This window comes from Meles meles, chromosome 19 (genome assembly GCF_922984935.1).
Source record: "Meles meles chromosome 19, mMelMel3.1 paternal haplotype, whole genome shotgun sequence".
In the NCBI taxonomy this organism is placed as follows: Eukaryota; Metazoa; Chordata; class Mammalia; order Carnivora; family Mustelidae; genus Meles; species Meles meles.
Genome location: NC_060084.1, coordinates 35616239 through 35641378, shown reverse-complemented (window position 1 = coordinate 35641378; position 25140 = coordinate 35616239). Strand labels below are relative to the sequence as shown.

At 39.8% G+C, this 25140-nt stretch overlaps 1 protein-coding gene and 1 long non-coding RNA gene across 6 annotated transcripts in view; one reads left to right on the top strand and one right to left on the bottom strand.

Moving 5' to 3' along the window:
- The window catches only part of LOC123931717, a 47275-nt gene that overhangs the window by 19922 nt on the left and 2213 nt on the right, over positions 1-25140 (top strand). Inside the window, exons 1-2 of one of the 2 annotated variants that reach the window (XR_006816293.1) lie at positions 4220-4356; positions 6042-6114. This is a non-coding gene — a long non-coding RNA (uncharacterized LOC123931717). Of the gene's footprint in view, positions 1-4219; positions 4357-6041; positions 6115-25140 lie in introns of those variants that run through there. The other variant, XR_006816292.1, reaches the window with a different exon arrangement.
- The window catches only part of NETO2 (neuropilin and tolloid like 2), a 63406-nt gene continuing 58272 nt past the window's right edge, over positions 20007-25140 (bottom strand). For 3 of the 4 annotated variants that reach the window (XM_045989187.1, XM_045989188.1, XM_045989186.1), the window contains one exon: positions 20007-24592. In XM_045989187.1, the coding sequence (XP_045845143.1) occupies positions 24012-24592 (581 nt within the window). In that variant the 3' untranslated portion in view covers positions 20007-24011. The remainder of the gene's footprint in view (positions 24593-25140) is intronic. The other variant, XR_006816291.1, reaches the window with a different exon arrangement.

The following is a 25140-nucleotide window of genomic DNA, read 5'->3' as shown; positions in this document are numbered from 1 at the left end:
ATTTCCTCAACCCTCATGTAGCCAACTATTGTGGTCTCATCTCAAACAATGTCTGTGAAACCATGCATTTGATGAACTAGCTGGATTTTTATATTAAATATATAACTATTGCAACAAAATAGTTCATGTTGCATTTCACCTAAAACTTTCCCATGTCCTGCCCATGGTAGCTGTCACTCTTTGAAAAACCCCTGCCTGAGTTCCAGATGAGGGAAGAGAGGCAACAGTTCACGCCGCATGCATCTGCTAAAATACCTTTTTGCTCGCCTGCCTGCTGGGAGAGGGCAGAGGCTGGCTCAAGTCGTCTGCTCAGCGCAGAGTGAGCACTCAGGGTGTGGGTACCAGAAAGAATGCAGCTTTGCATTCAGATCTGGGTTTAAAAACCAGCTTGTGCTTTATTTTCTACCCAGTTCAGGGGACACTAATTTATTTTGATTTTCTAGTCTGCAGAGTGGGGATAATCTCTATCTTACGGGGTGTTGGGAAAGCCAGCTGGGATGGTATAGCCAGTGCTTAGCATAGAGTGAACTCTTCGTAGATGCCAATTTCCTTCCTTCCTCTCTTCCGATATTTGATTAATCAATTTGTACCAGGCCGTTAGTGAGGAATATACCTACCTCCTCCTTCCCTGAGAGAGTTTGCATTTGCCCTCAAGGGTGAATCTCCGGCAGGGGGATCCCAGGAGACAACAGGACAGTGGGAGGGCGCTCCGGCTGAGCCTGCTGGTGGGCACCCGGGTCTCACTTCTCACACTCGCGCCATCGCTCCTGCTGGCCTGGAGGGTAAGAGTGCAAACGGACAGCTCCTGCCTCTGGGGTTGCAGTCTCGGGTCCTCGGGGGCCGGGCAGGTAGTGAAGCTGAGCACGGACCGGACTATGCAGGTGGTGGGCTGATGGCACCGGAGAAAGCCGAAGGGCACTCGAGTTCACAGGAAAGCAGCAGTCCTTCACTGGCCAATGAAACAGGTTTGACAGCACAAAGAAGAGCAGAAACAGACCCCAACGCAGAGAACAAACAGATGGCCCCCAGAAGGAATGGGCCCATAGGGGTGAAGGGGAGTGGGGCGAATAAGAAAAAAATATTAAAACAACAAACAAATCAGGGGGCTGCTCATTTACAGTCTCTCAAAGGACTATTCCAGGCAGGAATAATAATCACAATATTTAACCACCAGAAGGCCTAGTTATGAGACACAAGCCACTCCCCATTTCAATATTTTCCATCCCCTAAAACTCTGGGTAGAGGGAAGAATGAACTTTCCCCCAGACCCAAAGGCCTGAGCTGCATTTTACATCCGGTCTGTAAAGAGTCACTGTCCTCCTGGGCTCTGGCTGGGCTGCTTTCTGGGCCTCCTTGCCGGGGGCAGAGCAGCTGGGTGGTAGTTGCTTCCAGACTGTGTGGGAGCCTGAGCACGTGTAGCCAACCCTTGGGCGGGGGTGGGGAGTTTCTATCCTAAGATAGCCTGGCCTGACTGCAAATCCAGGCCACTCTGCCACTCCAACTGCAGTTAGCAGTTCGGTTTCTGGAGCTCGGTCCTTGGGGATGTGAGACCTCTTTATTCTGCCTTCTGAGCTCACACCTCTTCCTGAAGGGCAGTTGAGCTGGGCAGGTGTGGCAGACCGGGCTGATTTATGACCTTGTCTGAGACTTGGCTTCCTATATGCCAGGGGTGGACTGACTAAGGTGCCGGTCTGCTTCGGACAGTAAGACTCATAAAGGTTAGGTACCAGGGTGTGTGTGTGGCTTATATTCCCTCCGGCTTGGCTGTTGCCGGTCAGTGATGCCCTGTGACTGGTGACGGACCCAGCTCCAGTGATCGGCTCCTGGGGATTATCTGGTCCCTGTCCTGCCCTCCTGGTATGAAGAATCCCTCACACCTTATGTGTCCCAGTGTCTATACTCCATGAGAACCTGTCTCTGCCAACAGTCTAGGCAGGGCAGGGAACACTGTATTTGTGTTTTCAGTAGAGAGGAGCGGTCAAGGGGCTTACCTAAAGTCTTAAAGAAAATCGAGGATGGAGTCAGGATAAGAGCACAGATCTGCGTCCAGCGCCTTTCCTCACTATCCTCTGCCCTTCTTTCCCATGTCTGATGCCCCTGCTGGGTTTGAATGGACACATTCCTTTCTTTTTTGGAGGGCGGGCCAGAAGGAGAGGGAGAGGAAGAATCTTAAGCAGGCTCCACACACACCATGGAACCCAACATTTGTGGGACTCAGTCTCATCACCCTGAGATCATGACCTGAGCCAAAATCAAGAGTCAGACGTGTAACTGACTGAGCCACCCAGGCACCCTGGACACATTCCCTTCTATTAAACAGCTAGAGGGGGACAGTGAGCTGTGAACAGAGGAGAGGGGAGACAAGAGGACGGAAGTCAGCATTGTCAGAAGAGGAGAAAAGGCTGTGCCCTGAGGGGGGGGGGGGCAGAGAACAGGGAGCAGATTGGCTGCATAAGGGAAACCAGGCGGGGGAAGAGACGGAGGCTGGTGAACGTTCAGGCAGATTTCCCACGCCAGGGTTTCCCCTCCATTTCTGCCTGCACTCCAGGCCTCTCACCCCGTTCTGTGGCCCAGTGCTATGTGTAACGCCTGCCTCGGTTAAGACACTGCCTGATTTTGTGGCCCAGCCCTTGGAACAGTCATCAAACAATCAACAAATATTTACCACTCATTTCTTAGCTGTAAGGTGCTGATGAAGTCTTCTTGGACAACCAAGCTGACCTTTCTCTGATACTGTGCCCCGTGAGGCGCCACCAAGGATAGCAGGCCGTTATTGACCTTTGAGAAACTTGTGTTCTGCCAAGGCCACTCTCGTCTCTTCAGCTGGCCTGACGTCCTGGATGACAAACTTGTATGTGCCTGTTTCACATTCAAGGTGAACTGACTGAGGACGGGGCCCTCAGGTCTGTGTTGCTGGGATCCTGGCACGGTGTTGAGTCTGGGTGGGAGAAGCCTACACAACCCAAAGTGCACGACAGTCACCTGGGGTCTCCTAGGATCTGTGGACCCAAAATGTTCTGCTTTGAGGTCATCATGTGTTCAAACTCACTTCTGTTCGTGGAGGTCTTTCCCAAGCTCTAGACTTTAGGACCTTGCCCTGTGCTCCTGCTGGTCCTTCTAATTCTTCTGCACCACTCATCACTTTTGGAAAAACTGCTTGTTTAACACAAGCCTCCTCTAAGAGCTTCTATGTTCATGAGGACAGGGACCATGTCTGTCTAATTCACAATGGGGTCCTTTATGCCTGGCTGTTGGTAACTTAATATTTGTTGAATGAACGGCAGAATGAAAATTCAAGTCACAGTTGGAGAGGGAAGTCGGAAGCCCGTCCAGGGAGAGCAGCAGCCTCAAGCACAGGTATGGCATGGAAGCTGGAGAGAACATGAGGGAGAGGGAGCCACAGTCAGCTGTGGGATGGGAGGTGGGGCCAGAAAACTGTGGTCCAGGCTGGATGCTAGGACCTGACCATAGTGGCAAAAAATCTCGTGGTGAGCTGGCCAGCTTGTCAGGGACTCCAGCTGGATCGGGTATCAGTCCCCCTGTTGTCAGCCACTCTACTGGATACTCAGGAGTTACTAAACACTGGGTCCCAGGGGGCTGATCCTGCACCTATGGATTTTCTCTCTTGGTATGCGTGGCAGTGCTCAGCCCAGATCTTGGCATTTAGTGGGACTCAGGAAATAATTATTGACCTAAAATGGACAGAGCGAAGTTATATTATCCGCATAAAGAGAGACAGCTGTATCTATTAGGGTTCTCTGGTCACAAGCAAGAGAAACTCACTTTGGCTAAATTACATACAACTGGAGAAGTGGAAGGAGTGCTCTTTGGGACTGATGGGAATGAGCACAGCTCTGGGAATGTGATATCAGAAACAGTGAGGTGTCCTGGTAAGGAAGAATTTGCTTCCTCTGTCCTTAGTCCTTCTAACACGAGGCCCAGGAGAGACAGCCTCCTTGACAGTCTGCCTGCAGTGGGAAGGGGGGGTGTCCCCAAATGAAAGGGGTGTAGCTGTTCACACTCTCAGCTTCTGTGCTGACTCAATGGGAGTCTTTCCCGGCACTGACTGGGTTGTCTTGCTTGATCTATTGTCAACTTGTCCTTCCCATTGGGTTGCTGTCCTCTCCCCAGGCGATGGACTATATACCTGAAACTTTTTGGCTTCCTGAACTACCCTGACCTGATTCCCCCTTTTTTTTACATTTGCATTCATGGGTCTAGCCTTCCAACCCTTAGTTCCAGAAACTGATCCCCTCCTTGGCCAGACAAATTCCCAGGAAATCTGAGGTGTCAGCAACCATAATTGTGACCTGGAAGTCAGAGGCCCAGCGGGGGAAAGACACGTTGTCAGTGTTGGTGAGTGACTTAAATGTAGATTCACAGGAATAGCCTTAGGCTTCTCTGTTTCCTGGACAATACATTTTTGTTTTTAATTATAGAAGTAACATATGTTCATGAAAGAAAATCTAAAAAGTATGTGAAAGTGAAAAGTACCCACCCCAACACACCCACCCATTTATATTTTAGACCCAAGTCTTTTGACATCTAGTTTAGCTGAGGAGGCAACGCAGCAAACTTGTGGAGAGAATGGGCTCGGGAGGTGGTAGGAGGAGCACAACCAGGTAGGAGCCATGTGACCTTTCAAGGTCGATTAGCCTCCCTAAACTTCACCTATTCTGGAGAAAAGGCAGATTGACATTTGTTATATAGTAAGTACTTAAACAATCTTGGTAAATGCTCAACAAAACTTTAATTATATTAACATTTTATGCCCTGTCCATGCTGCCATGCTGTCTGGCCCAATTATTTCCCTGAATTCCTTAGACAACTTCTCATCTCAATCCTGGCCTAGGGGTACCATCCTTTGTCTTGGGGAGTAATTTTTTTTTTTAAGTCTCTCCATGCCTTAAGAGCAAATCTAACATCCAGGAGATGATATGGAGCGATCTGGGGACAAGCGTGGGGAGGATAAAGGCAGAGTGCATGGAAGAGCCCGCTGAGCGTCACGTTGGCCCACAGCAGCTCAGAGATGACTGCTCTCCCCTTCTTAGACCCTTTTCCTTCGGAAAAGTCTTCTCCCACGCTAAGTGCTTTGAAGGGGGTAGGGCCACATCTCCTAATCCACAGAGTAGGCAATCAATCCAGGTCTAGTCAGAGTATTCTAAGCCTCTGCCTCAGAATGTGGTTCAGTAATTGGCAAGTGATCTCAGCTGGGCCCATTAGATTCTTCCTTGGACTTTGTCTTTGGAACCAAGGTGCTGGAAGGATGTAAACATGTACTTGCCATGCGGAGGAAACCTGCTTGCAGGGAGAGAGAATGAGATTGGTACAAAGAGAGTAGACACACACACACAGATGAACCTGCAAGAGTCAAGTCCTGGGTTCCAGTCCCTGAATCCCTGGTTCTTGCAGAACTTCCGAATTATGTGAATCAGGATTCTTCCCAGCCAGGTGAGCCACGTACGTTTCCTTTTTCTCCTCCCTCCCCCCTTAACTGAATTGTATTAGGCTGTTGTTATTTCTAAGTCAAAGCGTCCTGATGCATACAAATGTTTTGTTTGTGAAGGTGGGAAAGCAGTGTGTAATCATTTGTAATTTTGTCCACTCTGTCTCTGAAGAGAAGGAACATTCTCCCCAGGTGGGTAGCACTCCCAGCACACTGACCAAGATCAAGAGAACCCCAGTCTTTTGGGACTAGAGGTTGCTGATTACTTATTCAAGGCTCTCGGGAGTTGCACTCTGTCTTATTGATTGCTGATGTACTCTGCAGCGTTCACTTCATCGAGCAGAGTTTGAGTCTCTCAAGTCTTTGGAGTTATTTGAAGAAACTGTGATCCTTTCATCTCTTCCAGTTTCCTTGGAGCTTATTCTATTCCCTTTCATCTCAGGCTCAGCACTATGAAAAGGTGTAATCGTGTGAGATCCTGGAGTCTGGATGTGTATGAAAGTATATTGGCATATCCTGAGCAATCAGAATTAATAATGTGGCATCCATATCCTACTTGCTTTATCATCACAGTCTTTTTTTTTTTTTTTTAAAGCATGCCTGGATGAACGGGACATCCCGGGGAGGCTTGTGTAGTCCTCTCTGTCTGGTGGCAGCGCAGGAACAAGGTTGGTCGCATGTAGTCAGGGACACAACAAGCTGACACCTTATTGCCAGTTTGAGGATTCCTCTGCAGTCTGAGACTGTCTTCCCATTGTCTGGGAATTCCACCCACCTTCTCATCAGGTTGTCCCTCTCTCCTTTAGGAAACTGCTCAAAACTCTTCTGAAAGCCTTCTGGCTTGATTCCTTTCAGTGCCGGTAAATCCAGCATTTGTTTTTTCTTACATATGCTTTTTTAATTTCTTTGAGCCACTGATATATTACTTGGGGGACAAGAACAGTGTATCCTTAGATTTCCTTTAAGAACACCATAGAAAAAGCCAGGGATAGGGCTCAAGGCCAGTTTAATGGGTTCTAGGGTATGTCTAAGTTCCATTATGGAGGTGAGGATATAGGACTCGAAGGAATATGCTTTGTGGTGTTGTACTTTCTAGGATAGAAATGCTGAGAGAGGGGCACCTGGGTGGCTCAGTGGGTTAAACCTTCTGCCTTTGGCTCAGGTAATGGTCTCAGGGTCCTGGGATGGAGCCCCACATTGGGCTCTCTGCTCCGCAGGGAGCCTGCTTCCTCCTCTCTCTCTGCCTGCCTCTCTGCCTAGTTGTGATCTCTCTGTCAAATAAACAAAATATTAAAAAAAAGAAAAGAAATGCTGAGAGAACTATGACCAATTTAGGGTTTTCAGTTTCATAAAATTCATAAGAAGAAATAAAAGGGATGTTTTTCCTACTCTTTATTTCATTTATCTGTGCTCTAATCTTTATTATTTCCTTTCTTCTACTAACTTTGGGTTTGGTTTGTTCTTTTTCTAGTTCCTTGAGATGTGAAGTTAAGTACTTGATCTGAGATCTTTCTTAGTGTAAGCATTTATGGCTATAAACTTTTCTCTTTGCACTGCTTTCATGGCATTCCATAAGTTTTGGTGGGTTGTGTTTTCATTTTCATTTGTCTCAATTTACTTTGTAATTTCCTTTATGAGTTCTTTGACCCATAGTTGTTCGTGTGTTAATTTCCACATTTCTGTGGATTTTCCAGGTTTCCTGCTGCTGTTCATTTTAGTTTCAGTCTATTGTAGTTGAAAAAGATTGCATGATTTCAGTCTTCTTAAAGCTGTTAAGAATTGCTTTACGGCAAAAAAAAAAAAAAAATAGAATTGCTTTATGGCTAACATGTGGCCTATCCTAGGGAATGCTTCATTGTACTTGAGAAGAGGTATGTTCCGCTGCTCTTGCTGATAAAATCTCCCTCCTCAACTACCCTGTAATCGGGTTCCTCTAAGGTGGCGAGGCCTTAAGCTTAGTGATTGTCCTCTTTGGGGCTGCCTCACCCAGTTGTAGCAATAATCTTGTGATTAGCTTAGAGAGAAAGAATCCCCTCACACTTGACATCTGATCACCCTCAATCTCTGATCAACTTCCTCATCTCCCTACATTACTCCCAGGTGACGTCTGGTCACTTTGGCTTGCCTTCCTGTTCATGTCTGTTCACTAGAATCTCTCCTTATGTTGGATGTTTCCTTTTAGTAATTTTCTATCCACTGACCCCACCCTGCTCCTTGGTGATAAATATTCACTTGTCCATGTTGTATCTGGAATTGAACCCAGTTCAATACTGAAGTCTCTTTTTTTTTGTTTGCAACAGTTCATGAGTAAAATTTGTTTTGGCAGGCTTTGTTTTTCCTTAACATTGGGAAGAGGAATTTTTTGAATATTCACAAAGATACATATAAATGTGCAAGTGACTTTTTGGCTTGATTTGTTGGCATTTGCAAATATAAACGCTACTGTGATAACTTCATTGCAAACTGGTCAACCAGTGATATCCGAACAAAAAAGGATCAAGACTTCCAATCAATGTCCTAGCGGATCTCTCTAGAGCCCTAAGGGGTCAGCGGAAGTTGTGGACCCCACCAGTGATAAAGTGATAAAGAGAAAATCTTAAAAGCAGTCAGAAAAAGAGGCTCATTATATATAGAAACAACAAATGGCCACAGACTTCCTGCCAGAAATGATGCAAGCCAGAAGACAATAATAATCCATCTTTAAAATGCTGAAAGACAAGAAAAATCTGTCACCTTAGAATTATATAACCAGCAAACATATTTTCCAAAAATACTTTTTCAGAAAAAAATCATGAGACCTATACTACAAATTGTACACGAAGTTCTTCAGGCAGAAAGAAAATGATACCAAATAGATACTTGAATCTTCACAAAGAAAGAGTGAAGAAAATAGTAAATATGTGGGTAAATGTAAGAGATCTCCTTTCATTAACATTTTTTAAAAAAATAGTTGACTACTTAAAACAAAAGTAGTAACAATGTATTGTGGGTTTTTAGCATAAATAGAAGTAATATGTATAACAACTGATAATGGAAAGGATAGAAGGGAGAAAAAGAATGCTACTGGTATAAGGTTCATATATTACACACAAAAGGAAATAAAATTATTTGAAGGTAGACTGTATGAGTTAAAAATATGTATTGAAAACTGTAGAGCAACCACTTAAAAAAGAAGCAAAACTGTAACAGCTAATAAGCCTTTAAGTAAAAATAAAATGGAAAAATGAAAAAAAAAACAGTCTAATACAAAAGAAGGCAGGAAACAGAAAAAGAATAAAGAGCAGATGGGACAGATAGGACACACAGAAAATGAATAGCAAGATGGTACAATAAAACCTAACTATATCAATAATTACATTAAATGTAAATGGTCTGCATTGTCTGGGTTCCAATGTGTAGGTCTATAATCATTACATTGTCAAGGATAAAGTGGATAATTTCATAACAATAAAGGGATCGATTCAACAAGAAGATAATCTTATATGAGTTATGCATATAACAGAACTTCAAAATATATGAAATAGAAACTGACAGAAGTGAAAGAAAAAACAGGCAAATGTACAAGTATAGTTTAAGATTTCAAAACAGTTCCCTTAATAATTCATTAAAAAGCAACAGATATAGGGGCACCTGGATGGCATAGTCAGTTAAGCAACTGACTCTTGATTTCAGTTCAGCTCATGATCTCAGGGTCATGAGATCAAGTCCAGCACTGGGGTCCATGCTCAGCAGAGAGTTTGCTCCAGGTTCTCTCTCTCTTCCTCTGCACCCCCCCCCCCACTGCCTCTCTCTCTCTCTCACTCTCTCTGATAAATAAATCTTTTTTAAAAAGCAGTAGATATATAGAAGTCTTAAATAATGGAATGAAGACTATCTATCAACTGAGCCAAATGATATTTATAGATCACTACACCCAATAACATACAGCACACATTCTTTTAAATTTCAAATGAAATGTTTACCAAGATAGACCATATGGTGGGCCATAAAATGAATTTTAACAAGTTATAATAACAGAGATCATACAAGGTGTTAACCACGCAAGAATTAAACTAGAAATCAGTAATGGAAACTTTGCTAATAACAAAAGTCCAAAGCCAATGATCAAAGCTTCCATCTTAAGAAACTAGAACAATAACAAATTAAACTGAAATCAAGAAGAAAGAAGAAAGCAAATTTATAGGAGTAGAAATCAATAAATAGAAAATAGACAAACAATAGAGAAAATCAATTAAATCAAAGACTGGACCTTGGTAAAAATCAATAAAGTTGCAATCTAGCTGGACTGATAAAAAAGGAGAGAAGATATAAATTGTTAATATCAAGAACAAAGGAGGAATCAACAAAACTAAAAGGCAACATACTGAATAGGAGAAGATATTTGCAAATGACATGCCTGATAAAGGGTTAGTATCCAAAATATATAAAGAACTGATACAACTCACCACTCAAAAAACAAATAATCTAATCAAGAAGTGGGCAGAAGGCATGAACAGAAATTTCTCCAAGGAAGACATCCAGATAGTCAACAGACACATGAAAAGATGCTCAATATCACTCATCATCAGGGAAATGCAAATCAAAACTACAATGAGATATCACCTCATACCTCTTCAGTTAAATGGCTAAAATAAAAAACAGAAGAAATAACAGGTGTTGACAAGGATGTGGAGAAAAAGGAACCCTCTTAACACTATGGTGGGAATAGAAACTGGTGCAGCCACTATGGAAAACAGTATGGAGTTTCCTAAAAAAATTAAAAACAGAACTACCCTATGATCTAATAATTGCACTAGTGTGTACCTACCCCAAAATACAAAAACACTAATTCAAAGAGATACATGCACCTCTATATTTATAGCAGCAACATTTACAATAGCCAAGTTATGGAAGCAACCCAGTGCTCATTGATAGATGAATGGATAAAGAAGATGTGGTATATATACACAACACAATATTATTCAGCCATTAAAAATAATGGAATCCTGCCATTTACAAGGACATGAATGGAGCAAAAGAGTATAATGCAAAGCATTATTTGATTTGAGTCATATATGGCATTTGAGAAACAAAACAAATGAACAAAGGAAAATAGAGAGAGGGAAACCAAGAGACAGACTCTTAACTCTAGAGAACAAACTGATGGTTACCAGCGGGGAGATGGGTGGGGGGATGGGTGAAATAGGGGATGGAGATTAAGGAGAGCCCTTGTCATGAGCACTAGGTGATATGCAGAATTGTTAAATCACTATATCGTACACCTGAAACATATAACACTATATGTTAACCATACTGATATTAAAAAAAAAAAAAAAAAAAAGGAGTGCTTGCTTTGGCAGCACATTACACTAAAAACAAAAAAGGAGACCTCACAAGAGATCTACAGAAATCTAAAGGATAAAAAAAAGAGATTATGACTGATTTAAGTGAAATGCTCACATTCTTTGAATTCCAGAACAAACCAAGAAGAAACAGAAAAATGAAATGGCCCTGTATCAATTTTTAAAATGAATTTTCCATTAAAAGTCTTTAAACAGGTTTAGTCATGGCTTCACTGGTGAATTTTATCAAACACTTAAGGATGAAATAATACCAATTCTATTCAAAATCAGAAAATGCAGGTAGAAGTAAATTATTTCCCAACTCATTTCATGAGGCTAGTATTGCCCTTACACCAAAATCAAAGACATCACAAGAAATATTATAATTCAATATTCATCAACATAGATACAAAAAAACCCTTAATAAAATATTAGAAATTAAATCTAGCAATGTATGTGAAGTATAATACACTATGAAAAGTGAATTTATCCCAAGAATGCAAGTTTGGTTTAACATTTGAAAAATCAATCAATGTAATTTTCATATAAGAAAGAGGAAAACCACATGATCATTTCAATAGATGCCAAGAGAGCACTGGTTAGAATTCCACACCTCTGTGTAATAAAATCTCTTAGTAAACTAGGAATAGAAAGGACCTCCCTTAACCTGATTAAAAGCATCATGAAAAATGTATATCTAAATAATACTAAATGGTGAAAGACTGAATGTCTTTCCTCCCAGATCAAGAACAATAAAAGGATATCCACTCTCACTATTTCTATTCAAAATCTTACTGAAAGTCTAATTAGCTAATGTAAAAGGCAAGAAAAAGAGAAAATGCATGCATAATGTAAAACTGCTTTTACTCACAGATATTATGTTTGCATATGTAGAAAATCTAAAGGAATCTATAAAATACTACTAGAATAAGTAAGTTTAGCAAGCTTGTATATCAAGGCAGTATATAAAAATCAACTTCATTTCTATTTATCAGCAACAAGCAATTGGAAATTTAGATAATGAATCATTGGACACAGAATATGATTATATTTAAATGTTTAAAGGAAAAAAGAGAATAAAAATCAGGAAAATTTCACATGCATATATCTGATATAGGAGTTGTATTCAGTATATATATATATAAGTATTATTGCACTTAAAAAGAAGACAACCCAATCTAAAAAAAAATATATTGGCAAAATATTTGTATAAAAGCCTGACCAAGGGAGGTAAAGAAGCACAACATCACTAGTCATTGGGGAAATACAAATTAAAACAATGTGGTGTCATACTCATTAGCATGGTTAAAATTAAAAAGACTAATCATACCAAATGTCCATGTGCCGTAGAGCAGTTGGAATTCTCATACATTGCTAGTGAGGTTGTAAAATGGCACAACAACTTTGGGAAAACAATTTGGGAATTTCTTAAAATGTTCAACATGTACTTATGCATGATCTATTAATCCTACTCTTTGATATTGATGTGAGATATATACATATATATGTCCACAGGAAGAATTATAGGTGAATGTACACAGAAACATTCTTCATAATAACCAAAAATTGAAAACAATCCATATTCAACAAAAGAATAAATAACTTGGGTATACCCAACTATGGAATACTATTCAGCAATCAAAAGTTATGTACTCTTGATACACACAATAATATAGATTAATGGGAACACTATCTTCAATGAGAAAGCCAGACACAAAAGAGTACATAAGATACAATTCCACTTATATAGTATGAATCTGTACTATGGTGAAAGAAAGCAAATCAGTGATGCTAGGGGTTAAGGGTTTAGGTGCTAAAGGGAATGTTTTGGGGTGATAAAAAGGCTTTATATCTTGATTAATATGGTGCCTAGATAGGTGCATACAATTATCAAAACTCATACAACTTAAATTACATGCATTTTATTAAATGTCAATTACACTTCAACAGAGTTAATAAAGAATTTAATAATATCTGTGGTTTTTGAAAATCCCAATATGAGAATTAGTCTAAAGTTATCCTGGGTTGAAAGTACCCTGGAGGCATCTCACAGAAGCAAATACAAATCCCTTGGGGGATTCCCAGAGATATAAAGCTTTTTCACAGATGCATTCACAATAAAAGAAAATTAGCAGATAAGCCACCCACAAAAAACAACTACCATGTGTGTAAGTCAACAGAAAGAAGAAGTAACTACAACTTTCAAGGAATTTTGGTAATGAAATTATGGAATACAGAATATAAAATATGTATAAAATTGTTTAAAAGAGAAAAGAGAATAAAAACACAAGAAAAGAAAAAGTTGCCATAGAAAGAAGAACAGATAGATTTGGAAAAGAACTAAATTTCTTGAAATAGCCAATATAATCATTCAAGATAAGTATTCATTGGGATCCAAGAAAATCAACTACCATGAGTTAAATAGCAGTTAGAAGTTAGATACCATGAGCTAAAGAGAATATGTAGTAAATGGAAAATATAAGGAGATAGAAATACTACTGAGAGATTAAGAGACATGAAAGAATTTTCTACAACAGAAGCATATGGAAACGCAAGAATAATATAAAATAAATCCATATGTAGACATATTATATTGAAAAGGCAGGGGCGCAAAAAAAAAAAAAAAAAAACAAAAACAAAAGAAAGAAAAGAAAAGAAAAGGCAGTGGCACCTGGGTGGCTCAATTGGTTAAGCCACTGCCTTCGGCTCAGGTCATGATCCCAGAGTCCTGGGATCAAGTCCCGCATGGGGCCCTCTGCCAGTGGGGAGTCTGCTTCTCCCTCTGACCTTCTCACCTCTTATACTCTCTCTCACTCAAATAAGTAAGTAAAATCTTAAAAAAAAGAAAAGAAAAGGCACAATAGTAAAGAATGTTGTATAATCATTAAAAGGGAAAAGAGGTTATAAATAAAGGAATTTAGATTTATAAAAGAAGCCAGATCATCCTGTGATAAACACTGGGGGAAAATAACTGGCAATGTGACTTTTATACCCAGATAACCTATCATGCAACAATGAGGAAGAAATAAAGTTTCAGAAAAGCAAGAATTGGACAAATCAGTAGGTAGAGTGTCCATAAATAACTTCCAAAGGCGGCAGAAGGAAAGCGAGCCAGATGTAAAGTCTGGGATGCAAGAACATATGAAGAGCAAATGAACTGAAAAACATAAAGAAAGGTCTATATATTCACTATAGAAACAAAAATATTGGTGATTTGGTGGATATATAAACAAGTTAGAACTAAAATAACATGTAAGATGGAAGGGGTGACTGAAGATAAGATATTATATGATTCTTGTTTTATGAGGAAGAAAGTAGGTAGATTAATTTTAGACTTGATGCATACATGAGAAAACATGAAGGTCAGTCACCAAAGTAAGAGGTAGATACATAACTACTACTTCTCCTCCTCCTCCTTCTCCTTCTTCTCCTTCTCCTCCTCCTTCTTCTTCTCATTCTTCTTCTTTCTTCTTCTTCTTCTTCTTTCTTCTTTCTCCTTCTTCTTCTTTTTTAAAGATTCTATTCATTCGGGGTGCCTGGGTGGCTCAGTGGTTTAAAGCTTCTACCTTTGGCTCAGGTCATGATCCCAGGGTCCTGGGATCGAGCCCCGCATTGGGCTTTCTGCTTAGTAGGGAGCCTGCTTCCTTCCCCTCTCTCTCTGCCTGCCTCTCTGCCTACTTGTGATCTCTGTCTCTCAAATAAATAAATAAAATCTTTAAAAAAAAAGATTTTCTTCATTCATTTGACCCACAGAGAGAGTACAAGCAGGGGGAACAGCAGAGAGAGGGCGAAGCAGGCTCCCACTGAGCAGAGAGCCCAATGCGGGGCTTGATGCCAGACCCCTGGCATCATGACTTGAGCTGAAGGCATATGCTTCACTGACTGGGCCACACAGGCACCCCTATAACTTCTAACCAATGTAGACATGGGAATAATAACCAAATTTGGGACCTCTGAGGGATGGGGCCAGAAGGAGGGAGATGAAACTGAGCGATGTTAACTAGGAGTCTGATATGTGGGTACTCACTATTCTTTATAACTTTCCAGAAGTCTGAAGTATTTCTTTAAATTTAAATTCAACAGCTTGGGGCACCTGAGTGGCTCAGTGGGTTAAGCCTCTGCCTTCAACTCAGGTCATGATCTCAGGGTCCTGGGATCCAGTCCCGCATCGGGCTCTCTACTCAACAGGAAGCCTGCTTCCCCCCCTCTCTCTGCCTCCCTCTCTGCCTACTTGTGATCTCTCTCTCTCTGTCAAATAAATAAATAAATCCAACAGCTTCTGGTTATTATTTGTTAAACCCTTTAATCTCTCTACAGCAGTGGTTCTCAACCAAGGTTGATTTGACCTCCCTCCCCCATGGCACCTGTGGCCATATCTGGAGATATTTTTGTCAAGTGGGGGGCAGTGCTACTGGGACCTAGTGGGTAGAGGCCAAGACTGCTGGTCGACATTCCACAGTTCACAGAACATTCCCCGCCATAACAAAGAACTATTGGGCCCCAAATGTAATGGTGCCAACTTTGAGAAATACCACTCTTTTAGGATAAGAAATTTTCTTCCCCCTTCTATTTTATTTTTAAAGATTTTATTCATTTGACAGAGAGACATAGACAGCAAGAAAGGGAACACAAGCAGAGGGAGTGGGAGAGGGAGAAACAGGCCTCCTGCTGAGCAGGGAGCCTGACCCAGGGCTTGATCCCAGGACCCCGGGATCATGACGTGAGCTGAAGGCAGACGCTAAACCAATTGAGCCACCCAGGCACCAGTCTCCCTTCCATTTCACAGGGAATGAAACTCCATTTTGAAAATCATGAGAAGCAGAAATGATATCAGATGGTGACTTCATTCACAATAATTTCATGTACATAATTACTTTCAGAAAGTAAGTGTTTGATAACGTCTTCAGGAAAAACATGAACTTTGTATAAATAAGCAGTGTTAAAAATTAATTTACCTTTGGTTGATTGATAAAGTGCCATGAGCAAACCACCAACTACTATAGGTTGCTTTCGACTGGAAATTATGAGATGAGGTTTCTACGAAATAGTTCATTGCTTTCATTTTCTCCATCAAGTAAAGGACAAAAAAGGTAACTGAGAAAGAGGTTGTTTGTTCTTTTGTTTTCTTGTTAGTGGCACATTAGTATTCGACAGTGGTACTGTACTAAATTCTGGGGCTGCTACTGAAACGTCATTAAATTCTGAGTTTACACAGCTGGCACGCTGCCAAAATGCAGCTCAGTGTGTTATAGTGTAGATTACCGTCCAACAAATCAATGCTTTTCGATTGTGGCTTTATGTAAACCTGCAATTAAAAACAGTGTGCAATCACTTCTTTGCCTACCTGATGAGGGGAAGAGGAGCAAGTTGTTTTCCAGGGCGAAGAGGTGAGAATGCCAGCTTGAAATAGAAGCACTCTCTAACACATCCTTGAAGACATGGCTTTTGATAAAGGCAGTTTCTCTGTATACATCTTAGCCTACTACTACCCATACAGTTCAGGGAAGTTCCTTCCTTTTCACTGACTTGGGAGTTTCTTTAAAGAACTGGCTTGGTGTTTCAGTATTTCCTTAAAAAATCTGTGAGTATTTGTGGGCAACAAGAGCCATGAGGCCCCTAGTAGAAAGGCAGGCAACTTCTAATCCCACAGAAAATGAAAAGCTTCAAGCAGCATACTATAGTCTCTGACTACCACCTAGCATTAAGAATGGCAGGATGGGGAATACCAAGATTCATTTGATGCCTCTTTTGCAGAGATCAGAGTACAAGGAACAGGTACCATCCTATTTCTAGAGGCTAAGATTTCATGGATTCATATTAGAAAAAGATTTAGGACACAATTATACCCACAGGGCAGAACAATGTCAGTAATAGCTGGCTTCAAATTCAAAGGAAAAATTTACACACAGATACAATTAAAGATACAATTTTATCTTTATAGCAGGTAGCTGTGGCTGTCAGCCAGCTATTGAAAACAATTTCAGAAAGAAAAACTCTCCAGGGTTGGTCTTTCAATCACTTTGGCCAAAATAAAGCAAAGAAAGCCAAAGTAAAGCAAAACAAAGCAAAAAAAAAAAAAAAAAAAAATCATTCTTCCAAGAAACCTCTTTTCTATCATACCAGGAAGATCTCTGTATGGAAATGTTTTGGCCACATTTCTCATTTGGGAGGTAGGGAGGATCTGGACATGAAAGGCTAGTGACAGTCCGCTCCACCTTTTTTTTTTTTTTTTTTGCAGGGTGTTTTCCATTGCTTTCTAAATTAGTTGTCCTAAGAATCACCTTTTTGGGGTGTCTGGGTGGCTCAGTGGGTTAAAGCCTCTGCCTTTGGCTCAGGTCATGATCCCAGGGTCCTGGGATGGAGCCCCATGGACTCTCTGCACAGCGGGGAGCCTACTTCCCCCATGTCCCTCTACCTGCCTCTCTGCATACTTGTGATCTGTCGAATAAATAAAATCTTTAAAAAAAAAAATCACCTTTTCATGTAATGATAGAGTTGTAACCAGCCCTGCAGTCTATAAACTGTTAATGTGATTGGGAATGAGCAAGATGTTGACTGAATTATGGGAATACCATATAGAATCTGAATAGAATTTTATCCTTTACTCATTTTTAGATAATTTCATTTTACTCAAAGGAGACTTGACGAGTCACTTAAAAGGGGCACTATTTAAGAGTTAGGATTTAATATAATTTACAATTCAAATGTAGAATCAAATTCCAGTATTTTGCCATATTTGGGAGAACAGATCTAGGTAATAGTTTTTATCTGTGGCTAGGGAGGCAAGGTAGCTGACAGGTTCATGCTGGAGGAAGACCAACTCTCCTTATTCCATGTTGCCAGATTCAAGATGCTAAGTCCATTGCTTTGAGGACTTTTTTTTTTTTTTTTCCAACTTAAAACATCATGTTAAATTTCATCAACTACTTTTCCCCAGGGGTCAAGTTGGAATAGCCATTGTTCTTTTCTAGCTTTGTATTGGTTATCGATGGCTGTGTAACAAATTACCCCAAGATTCAGCAGCTGGAAATAGTACATATCTTGGATTTTGATCAGTGATCTCTCTTGGTATTCAAGGTCTTTCACAAGATACAATCAAGGTGTTGTCTGTGGTCATCTCAAGGCTCCAGTGTGCAGAGGATTTTCTTCCAGGCATGTTGCTGGCAAGATTCATTTCTTTGAAGGTGGATGGATTGAGGACCTCTGTGCCATGTTAACTAACTGTTGGCTTGAAATCCCCATCTCTTGTCACATGGGCCTCTCCATAGAGCAGCTCAGCACATGGCAATTGGCTTCCATCTGAGCAGGAAATCACAAAACTACTAGTGGGAGAGCAAGATAGAAGCTAGCCTGTCACCTAGTTTCAGAAGTGACATGGCACTTTTGGCACATTCATTGGAAGCAGCTCCCAGATCCAGCTCACACTCAAGGTCAGGGAATGATACAATCTTGTGAACACTAGGAGGCAGGGATCATAGGAGCCATCCTAGACACCTACCACAAGTTTTATTCATTTTTTTATATTAAAAATACATGACAGAGGAAATAAGATTGCCTTTAGACTATGAATGTAAAAACCAGAGGAAGTTGTGTCAAGTTCACTATTGTTAGCTATGAACACTTTCAGAGCTTAACTGTCTTCTAAGAGTCTGGAAAGAACTTCCCTACAACTCATGTGACAATCTTTTGGTTCAAAACTTGTGAATATTTCTCTGAAACACTGCTTAATACAATAGGACAAAGTCATCAGTTGAAGAATAGAACATTTGAAAAGCATGGTTCAATACCTAAATTTCTGATGAAAATTCCTTCTAGCAATCAGCAGTTACTCATAATGTTTCAATAAAGTATGTACCGGCTCAGTGGCCTGCTGGCACCAGATGTTACAGAGCATGACAAAGCTGGGCAGGTGAAAGCACTTTCAAATAAAAGCTGTTTCTTGATCCTAAATAACACAGAAAGTAAAATTGCTCTGTAGCTATTTGCAGAGACAGGCCAGCGGTAACTACCTTTTTCTTTCGTCTTCCTTTGCTCCTTGATCTGTGTCTATATGATTGCAAAGCTCGGGGTTTTTGCCTTCCTTTGCTTTCTCTTCAGTGTACACCTTTTGTGAAATCTACTCATCCATCTTTGCGAAGCTGTGGCCATGACTGATGCACTCTGCACCTCAATAGGACACTGGGTTCTAACAACCAGCTCAGAAAGTCCTCTGCCACGTTGGTGACTGGGTGTAGCACACTGCATCGGTAGGCAACCTAACACTAAATTCACCTTAAAAAAATTTTAACTTCACTGGAAGATTAATTTGAAAACTTAAATGGTGTAAGGGCCTGAGGATGCTTTTGCTTTTTATTGTAACTAAGATTATTTTACTTTGGAAGCTGTTGGGTAGGAAATGCCAACTTCTCTCTACAAGGAAATAAGGATTCTTTGCCAATTCTAGAGACTCTGGAAAATGAGACAAGCAAGGAAATAAAAAAATAAGGTCTATTTCCAGTTCAAGGGTCATATTCTTTACTGTGAAGCATCCAACCCAGGATTAGACATAGAAGAATTCTTACATGGTCTGGTTATTCATTATAAAGTCACTGCTTTATTTATTTTTTATTTTATTTATTTATTCATGAGAGAGCGAGAGAAAGAGAGAGAGAGAGAGAGAGAGGGGCAGAGGCAGAAGCAGGCTCCCTGCTCAGCAGGGAGCTCAATGCAGGACTTGATCCCAGGATCCTGGGATCATGACCCTAGCCAAAGGCAGACGCTTAACCGTCCGAGCCATCCAGGCACCCAAAATTCACTGCTTTAAAAAACCAAGGGACACCTGGGTGCTCAGTCAGTTAAGCGTCCAACTCTACGTTTCGGCTCAGGTCATGATCTCAGGGTTGTGAGATCAAGCCCTGTGTTGGGCCCCACACTCAGCACAGAGTTTGCTTGAGATTCTCCCTGTCCATTTCACTCAGCCCCTCCTCTCTCTCTCTGAAATAAACAGAATCTCAAAAAGAATTTACTCAAGACAGTATATACTAAACATGCACCCCAGTCATTAGCTTTTTGGGCTTTTGTAGTCATTAAACAAAACACAGAAATATATGAAAAGTGACTAAAAAAAGCAAATTCAGAATTTTTAATTTGTTGAGGTATATAAAACATGGAAAATTGATTTTGCAGGGACCTAAAAAGGATATCTGAGGTCAACTTGTCACCGTGGCTCAGAACTCAAATCATTCGCCAAACTCAAGAGATACAGCACACAAATCTTTAATTTCTAGAGTATACATTGTTTCCTTTAGATTTAATAAGGATGACAAAAGCAAAACACTGAAGCTTTTTTTAAAATCTAGTGCCAAACCTATAAATTGTTAACATTGTTTATTAAGAATTCACAGTAATTGTCTTGCAGTTTGCAGATGCCAAGAAGTCATGGCAACAGAATTATAGAATAGTGTTACATAGATTTAAAATAAAAAAAGTAAAATGCTTTGAAAAAAAATTATTATAGAATAAATTACATTTTAAATCAGAATGACCGACAAGCTTACATGGAACATCTGGGCTGCTGTTTAGAACTGCTTGACCTTTAAAACTTCCAGCCAGCTAAAGCAGGGGAAAAACATCAAAGGCAAGGCAAGAGCATGGGACTGGTTCTGAGATGTGGGTACTCACTGCTCTTCTCTGGGCCTCAGAATTCTCCTTCGTGAAGTTGGAACAGATCATCTTTCTTAGATCTTAAAAGCCCCCAAACTCAAGGTCCCTTTCTAATCATGAACAGCATAGCAGACACCATTTTGTAAGAGGGCATAATCCCCTTTGAGAATCACTCCTGGAATCACAACTAGGCTTTTCTCCTGTCCTGTTTCATCACTCCACACACTCCTGAAACCCAACTTATCCTGTTCATCAGACTACAGAGAACTATAAAAATGTTCAGAAGCAGACATTTAGGAGGTTCTTTTAATGCCTAATAATTACATGAAACATGACAACGACAGACACAAAAGCTGTTAACGAGTCAAAGTGAAAGGAGCCTTTTTAATCTCTTTTGTGTTGTGAAAGGTGGAAAATCTTTTGCTTTTTGTTAAACCTTTACGTTGAAGACTTCCCTCCACAAAAGTTGCCTTTATTTGTACATACTTTAAATGTTGGGTTCATAGTTTCCTGCAATTTGTGGGCACTTGAGTGTTGAGATCTTGTGCTAAACTCAGGGTCGTAGGTGAAAGGAAACACAGGATTAGAGATGTTCTTAGGGCCGCTCCTGAACTGAAGATATTCCCCCCTCCAGATTCGCATTTTTCCACTGTATGGTTAACAACTGGCTTCTATATTTTCTGTGAAGGGTGTAATAACTTCCACAAGATGGCTAAAGTTCATTTCCATTACTAAAATTTATGGCTTTTACTTTAGTAAACAATTTGTAAAGTTTTCTTACTGACCTCAAAGATGAAAGACTATATAATACAGTGATTAGCATGATGCTGGTAATAATGCCTAAGAAAAGTTTCATTCTCTTCTCTTCCTGTAGTGTACCGCCAAGTAAATGTTTGGCTAAAAAACGTTTAAGCAAGGCCTCATACCCATCTATACTTCGATGAAGGCATACAGTATGTGGCAGTTTAAGGCTGGCTCAGCTAATGCTGATCACCTGGCTCTTCAGTTCTAACCCCTGTAAGACACAATGATCAAAACCCGATGAGCCTAGACTGTATTAAAATGCGCCTTCACTAGATAAAGATTTACCATTCTGACTTCTCTCTGCATTTTGCATCTTATTTTAAATTCTGAGGAAATGTTGTTCTATATAAAGATCCTCTTTCTTTAGTTGAAGAGAAAACTAGTCTCTGCAGATAAGTTTGGGTCCTCTACTGTGAAAAACAAAGACTATTTCATTTCTTTTAGCAGCCAGAAACTTCAGAACCAAAATCGTTGTCCAAGCTTTACTTGCTAAGTGGAGTTGCCTGAAGCTACGTAGTTCTATGCTGTTTTAATGTTGAATGTCTTCTTTAAAGGCTCTATTTTGTAGGCCTCTTCATGCCCTTTTAAAAGAAAATAGGATACACATTTCAAAAATATAGTTACAAGTGACTATAGTTAATGTAGTTAAACATACTGTATTAGTTTCTATTACAATGCATGTGTTAAAGATGGACTTAACAGCTGTTTTTGTAATGGATATAATTTTACATAGAAAATATGCTCGTTTTCCTTCATGAGCATGAAGACTGAGATCACAGTTATATTAAATATTTACTATGCTGTTCAAATGTTGGCTGGCTACTAACTACTAGAATGCCTATTCAACATAGCTACTGAAAGAATTTCTATCTAATCTGGCTCTGGCTCATTAGTTCAATGAATACTACATTCATTTAGTCTTTCTACCTTCCAAAATTGTATTTATAAAACAGGAAATTATGCTGATTTTAAAAAATGTTAAATCATGAATATATAGTATTTGTAGGTTTTCTTATCTCCTGGATATTATGTACTTTAAAAAACGAAAAATGTGATATAAGAAACATTTTGAAGGGGTATTTTATATGTATCATATTTAAAGGTCCCAGTTTTCACTAATCTGAGAAAACCCACAGATGTGGTATCTTAAAAAAATCAATGAAATTCAGTGAAACTTCAATCTCTCAGTTCATTGAGAATTTACTACAAAAAAATATCAAAATGAGAACTGACCTCTTTTAAATGGCATGTCTGTATTAGTTATAATTTGATAAAGATTTCTTTCCATATTTAAGATTCAAAATCTCAGTGCAATAACATGATTGAAGAATCATGTAACAATGTATATTTTAATATAAGATTTGCGTAGTGATGTAGAATAAATAACACACAGTGAAAAATTTATCAGAAACTAAATGCAATAACAAAAGGAAACAAAAGCTTATGTACACATTACCAAGGTCTTTACAATAAGTTAATATGTGTAGTTCCATCACAGCATATGTGTATACAAAGCCACTAATGTGAACACTGGAAGAAATCTCTCGTGTAGGTCTTTAATCTTGATTTAATAAAGTTTGTACAGTATCAAATAATATCAAAAGTCTAAAAAAACACAATGAGTTTTTATATCATGTTTATAAATTATTGTTTATATACCATAAAAAAAACATAAGGTCAAAAGTGCAGTTTAAAAAAAAGTGAAGTTGTTATTCTTGGTAAGAACTAGAAAAATGTATTGTCCCAAGTAAGAAGCAATCTGAGGGCTCTCAGAGTTTCTTAGGAATTTTCCTTTAACTCTCATACAACCTTGGCTACTGTATGCCATAACATAAACCAGTACAAAGGGAGCAAAATCATCTTCTTATAAAAATATCAGGAAACACACATCTGGCGATGAGAAATGCTGTAAAGAAACATAATTACAGGCCTCCCCCAAAATGAAAGAAACGACATTGCGCACAGGAATGAATAGGCCACCACTGCATGTGACCAAATTTGGGAAAGTTCAAAGGATTTCTAGAAGTTTTAATCTTTTTCAAGTTTTTTGTCATGACTGGCAAGGGTGCATATATCCCAGGATTATGAAATCTTCTACTGTAAGACAAAATATGACTTAAAGGTGATAAATCTTATCATCTACTATTCACAAAAGATAAGGACTGAGGATCCAGTAATTAAAAGGCAACAGTATAGAAATTAGTCAAGAAGAAACAGATGGGTGCGACAGAACTCTGGGTCTTCATTGGCACTTAGCACAGTAACAAGTTATATTTTGACAAATTCTAGAACAAATGCCTGTATTGAAATATGTGTGGTACAGTAACCATTTATATTTAAGAAACCAAAATGGTAAAATCATGGACTTAAAAGACAAATTTAAAGAAAAGAAAAACAAAAGGAATGTAGAGACGAATCTTATTTTTAAACTTATTGTGGGATCAAAACGTTGACAAGCTGTATCAACCAGAGCAGTTTCTTGTTGCTAAGCCTAACAGGCAGCCTGAGCCAGGCTCAGCACCACCATTCCCCTCTTCAGATGCTATTTTGCTCATACCTTGTGTGTGTGACACCAAGCAATAGTGACTGTTACTTTGTTCATGGACTGGAGTAGGTCTCTTGATTGGTTTAACACATAGGCTGCCTGAGACAATAAAAGCTTCACCATTACAGTAGGTTAGTGGGAATGAAGGTCTTCCTAGTTTTGATAGGAGAAAAGGGTTGGCGGCTGAAGAGTATGGGTGCTTGGTAGACTGCATACGTACACACTTAATAACTAATGTCCCCTTAGTAGAAGATTAAAAATCAATGGATATGGACGCTTGTGCAGAATCTTCTCGCCCCCTGACATAAATCTCACAAGGAATCTCCTCCATTACTCTGTCTTCTAGGGCCTGTTCAGGGCACTCATGCGCCTGTTTGAAAGTGTAGCTACTCTTTTTGAAGGTGCTGTTAAATGTCTTCATGGGCTGTGGTTGTGCAAAATCATTTCGGAAAGGCAGCTCCATGGAACTCAGGTTGGTCCTGCTCTGTTTGACACTGGATGCTTGTGACCCACAGTGATGGTCATGAATGCAGCGGGAGGCGGTGGAGGAGCGCCGCATCTTCTGGTAGTTGTCCAGTTCTTCTGACAGGTCGGCTAAGTCTGCAGAAATCTCTTTGTCCCTCAAGGAGAACAGTTCATAATGAGGAGGATCAAACACTTCCTGAAATCCAGTTTTATTAAATGCAGTTTTGCAAGCCATGACCTTTTTTCGAGGCTGTTTCACTTGTACTAAAATAGAAATAATGAGAAGGACCAAGACAATCCCTGATGTGATGCCAATAATTGTTCCATGGGTTTTAGTGACTTGTTCAAACAGTCCTGCTTTTTTCTTTTCTGTAGAAAGAGAAACAATAAGACTTTCAAAATTCATTGAGTTCTGTCACAAGTTGGTAAAATATTTTTAGGTAAAGCAGAACACGTGGATCAAATATACTACAGATGATGCCATTTAAAATTAGGTTTTTAAACAAATAAAACAATCCCATTAAGATTTCTGGTTAAATGAACCAACGACAATATAGTCAGACAGATTACATAAAAGAAAAAGGACTTGGTTCTTTACTCAGAAGGTACACGAAGGCATACAATTTGCAAATCAAATTAAAAACATGACTCTAGGGGCTCCTGGGTGGCTCAGTTGGTAAAGCGTCTGACTTCAGCTCAGGTCATGATCTCCAGTCCTGGGATCGAGCCCTGAATCTGTTTCTCCCTCTCCCTCTGTCCCTCCCCTCACTTGTGCTCTGTCTCTCTCAACTACATAAATAAAATCTTAAAAAAATAAAATAGAGAAATAAAAACATGAATACAGAGAAAATGCCCAAAGAAGTACTCTTGCTCTATCGGGTCAGCTTTCTGCTCGGTGGTGGTTGGCCAACTGCCAT